Source organism: Panicum virgatum, chromosome 4N (assembly GCF_016808335.1).
Source record: "Panicum virgatum strain AP13 chromosome 4N, P.virgatum_v5, whole genome shotgun sequence".
In the NCBI taxonomy this organism is placed as follows: domain Eukaryota; kingdom Viridiplantae; phylum Streptophyta; class Magnoliopsida; order Poales; family Poaceae; genus Panicum; species Panicum virgatum.
Window position 1 is genome coordinate 30,598,834 of NC_053148.1, and position 3,705 is coordinate 30,602,538.

At 45.3% G+C, this 3,705-nt stretch overlaps 1 protein-coding gene across 7 annotated transcripts; it reads right to left on the reverse strand.

Annotated features, from left to right (window-relative positions):
- Positions 1-1,688: 1,688 nt before the first annotated feature.
- Positions 1,689-3,665, reverse strand: LOC120670516 (MADS-box transcription factor 13-like). Of its 7 annotated transcripts, none has more exons than XM_039950634.1 (5): positions 3,488-3,665; positions 3,152-3,394; positions 2,463-2,488; positions 2,214-2,337; positions 1,689-2,053 (listed from the first exon to the last, which is right to left on the reverse strand). In XM_039950634.1, the coding sequence occupies exons 2-5, from the start codon at positions 3,326-3,328 to the stop codon at positions 1,982-1,984; spliced, it is 399 nt and encodes a 132-aa protein (XP_039806568.1). In that variant the 5' UTR covers positions 3,329-3,394; positions 3,488-3,665; the 3' UTR covers positions 1,689-1,981. The 7 variants fall into 7 exon arrangements, 3 of the variants coding, with proteins under 3 accessions (XP_039806568.1, XP_039806569.1, XP_039806567.1); XM_039950635.1 differs by having other exon boundaries at positions 3,148-3,361; positions 3,488-3,659; XM_039950633.1 differs by having other exon boundaries at positions 3,152-3,361; positions 3,488-3,655.
- Between the last annotated feature and the right edge of the window lie 40 nt (positions 3,666-3,705).

Genomic DNA, 3,705 nt, shown 5'->3' on the forward strand with positions numbered 1-3,705 from the left:
TAGTGGTACAAGGTATTGGACCTGATACTGCTCAATTTTCACCTGCTGTCCCCATGGTTCATTGGTTTACCTAGAACATTTGCCACGCCCCCATGGTTCATTGGTTCAACTAGAACATTCGGCACACGATGCGTGCCCTACCTTTTCAACAATCAAATTCAGCAATATAATCAAATGATATTTAAGACAACATAAATTTTGCACCCTTTACTGTTGGAAGGTAATCAAATAGCCTCCTGTATTGTTATCATCATTTGACAAACTGAACAGCGGTAAAGTGTACCAAACCTCAAAAAGAAGGTACAATCTCTTGCGAAGATTTGACCTCATTCAAGCCAAACGAATAACAAATGGAAATAAATTCCTTATCCTTTTTGTCCTAACTAAGTTATTTCTGAAGCTTTCATTCATGTGATTGATCCAAAACTCATGTCAGCACTACTGCAGTCTTGGAAGAATGCTTTGGGTCATCTAAAACACCCATATAAACTGTTATAAAAAGGAGTTAATTAAGTTTATCTTAAGAGTTTTGATGCGGTGGTCCCTTCCATGAAGTTTGCACGAATCTTAAAGCACTTGGAATTTTATTTTATTTTTTCCAAGTGGGTTTAGTTTGGGCCTGGCCCTACCCAGCCCTAATTTTAGGCCCAGTCCAAGTCCAGGACCCGCCCAGGTACATCCCCTCCTCCCAGGTCATTCCCTGATCGTGCCCCTGTTCTTGGCGGCGGCGGCGGCCCCTGCTCGTGCTCCTGTTCTTGGCGGCGGCGGCCCCTGCTCGTGCCCTAGTTCTTGCTGGCGGCGGCCCCTGATCGTGCCCCTGTTCTTGGCGGCGGCGGCGGCTGCAGCTGTGGCGGCGGCTGCTCAGGTCGCGATGGCGGCGGCTGCTGCTCAGTTTGCGGCGGTGGCGCAGGTCATTCCCCGCCCGGTGGAGGCAGCTGCTCAGGTCGCGGTGGCGGCGGCGGCACAGGTCAAGATATTGTATTCAGTGCCTCAATGATACAGGCATGCTATTCTTAATATGTTGTTACATGCAATGGCTATACTGAATGGAGATAGCTGCATCAAAATAGCATTTTGCTGCAGTAAGCTAGATGAAGTCCAGACCATATAATGCTGCATGCACGTGTAATTACACGGCAAACCAAAGTTTTCACTTCAATGGCATCCTGAAACTAAGCACTCATGCAGCAGCAGCAGCAATTGACCTCTAAATGTCAGATTGGCACAAGCAAATGTTTATTTTTTTCCTTGTAGAATAGGTGTCTGAGCTGCATTATCTGCATAAGTTATCTAAGAAGCGCATTAAACCATATTCAAACACAAGTCTACATGTGTTCCTTGAGCATGGTACAATATGTTCCTCACGTTCAGAAGAACTTTACAGGCACAGGCCTCTGAAACCACAACCATGCCCACAGGTTTCTCATGAACATTCTTGGCAGTTCAGTGAATTCAGAGTACTAATAACCTTCAGCGAACACATAAGGAACACGGAAGGATGAATCCGAGTCCCACGGAGTCCAAAGATTTCGTCTAAGAAATAAAAATAGTTTGTGTAAATTTTTACTCCTTGCCCATTTCACCCTCTGGGCCATATTGTATTGAATCTTCAGTCTTGTGGCACTAGACTTCCTAGGCTGCTGAAACATGGTCCAGTGTTTGCAGGAAGAGGTCATAAGCAAACTATAAGAACGAATGTACCAGCCTGGACTGTGGCGAGCTCAACACATTTTATTTTTGTCATTAGCCTTATTCAGTCTGATAAGACTAACATGTGGCGTGTACAGAGATATTTACAAAATATTCTACAATACTGATCAGGTTAAATTGTTTAACACTACAATACGAACTGTCAGCTTCCATTATCGACGACAGTTTGCCTCAATAGCTCCTCGTGCAGCTTAGAACTGATGAGGATTATTGATGTGGTCGCCGCTCGGTGGCGCCAGCTGGTAGCTGAGGTTCAGCTCCAAGAATGGGTTCAGCTCTGCACTTGCGTGGCGGCAGACCGGGCCACGGTCACCTGCTGCAGCTGTTGCTCTCCCTCCTCAATCTGATTAGACAGAGATGATGGACAGAGTGATCGGCACAAGTGAAAAGCATGATTTGAAGATTAATGATGTATAAAGATTTTTTATTTACTTTTCAAGGCTAGGTAGCTATATTATATATGCTACAAAAGTTTGTTTCTGATTTCCGACAATTAAGCATACCTTAGTTCTGAGGTTCATGTGGTCATTCTGGAGCTCAGTCTCCTGCAGTTTCAGCAATATTTGATGCAAAGGAATGAATCCAAACAGGATTAGCCAAAATGATATCTGCAGACAGCAGGTCACTCTGAAACAAGAATCAAAATATATACAGGCACTGCTTACTTTCAGTCACTCAATTGCATTTCTCCCAATACAATAGCTAAGGAAGCAATTAAATGAATGCAGTGCACAAGATGCTGCTGCTCTTACCTGTTAGTGTTCTGCAACATCTGGACCTATCAGAGGAAACGATCAGATGGATCTCATATAAAAGGCCAAACGAGTAAAGGGAATATTTAGTTCCAGAGATGACCACAGGGGTCTGACAACTACTTTGTTCAGGTGTATGACTGTTTCCCTTTTAAACATATCAGATATAAATGCACTGCCTAATATGTCATCCCCTTCAATAAAAAAAGTGCAGAAAACTAACAGCATGCTAGCGGACTCCATTTTCCTAGCAAACAGTAGTGGAGTACTGCATTAGAAATCATGCCAGCTGAATGTACTTGATTACAGAGGTTGGGATAAATATTTGAAGGTTTGTCTGCATATTAACCGAAAACTATCAGACACAGCAAACAGAACAGGTATCAGGTACCATTAGAAAACCTAGTGTCAAATGATTCTTGCATGTTCACATCATTCCTTCCAAAGAATTTGAAGGGCTTTGAACTAGAGTTGTTACTAAAAGCAATAGACCAGTTTACTCCTCAGGCTCAGCCTCACCAAACGTACTCCCAGTTAAGCACGGGTGAATGATTCAGCCAAGAACTGCGCAAAGAAACATTCCCTGACCATCGTCCGTCACACTTGGAGATTCCGAAAACTGAATAAGAAAGAACAATATCTACAAGAGTACTCTATCTACAAATATGGAGCCATAGAGTCCCACCCACATGGGCACCCTCCGCCACCGGACTCCTTGACGTCACTGGTTCCTGGCCCTCGTCGGATCGAATCTTGGCACCTAAAGCGCACGAATCGAGGCCATCCTCTCCCAATCTGGGCTCCTCATGGGTGCGGCGCAGGTTCATGGCCCTCCTCTGGTCGAATCCCAGCACCATAAAGTGCATGAATCAAATCGTTTGGGATATCCTCGTCCAAGCCTATCCGTAAAAAACAATTGTACGGGAACCAATCTGTATAAGACAGAGGTGTAATGAAACAAATCTCTACCTAGTCATCCACAATTCAAATCAATCGAATCTTTATCTCTATCAGACTTGACTCACCGATCCGCGGACGGAGTGGGGTGGGGGCTACGGAGCAGCAGGGAAGGCGCGAGGTAGGCGCCGCCGCCGGCCGTCGCCAGAACAACGGGGCAATAGGGGCAGTGGTGAGCGGACGGAGCAGGGGTGGAGAGGAGAGCAGGAGTACTTGAGTTGGGTTTTGGACTTGGACTGGACCTTAAGCATGGGTAGGGCCGGGCCCAAACTAAACCCAATCGGAA

What these genes read in the sequence shown, in the direction of transcription:
- LOC120670516 (XM_039950634.1), bottom strand. Translation starts at nt 3,328, where the DNA reads ATGCACTTTATGGTGCTGGGATTCGACCAGAGGAGGGCCATGAACCTG. An exon ending in ATGTTGCAGAACACTAACAG is followed by an intron (nt 2,338 to 2,462) that starts GTAAGAGCAGCA and finishes TTCTTGTTTCAG; the next exon opens with AGTGACCTGCTGTCTGCAGA. An exon ending in ACATGAACCTCAGAACTAAG is followed by an intron (nt 2,054 to 2,213) that starts GTATGCTTAATT and finishes CTGTCTAATCAG; the next exon opens with ATTGAGGAGGGAGAGCAACA.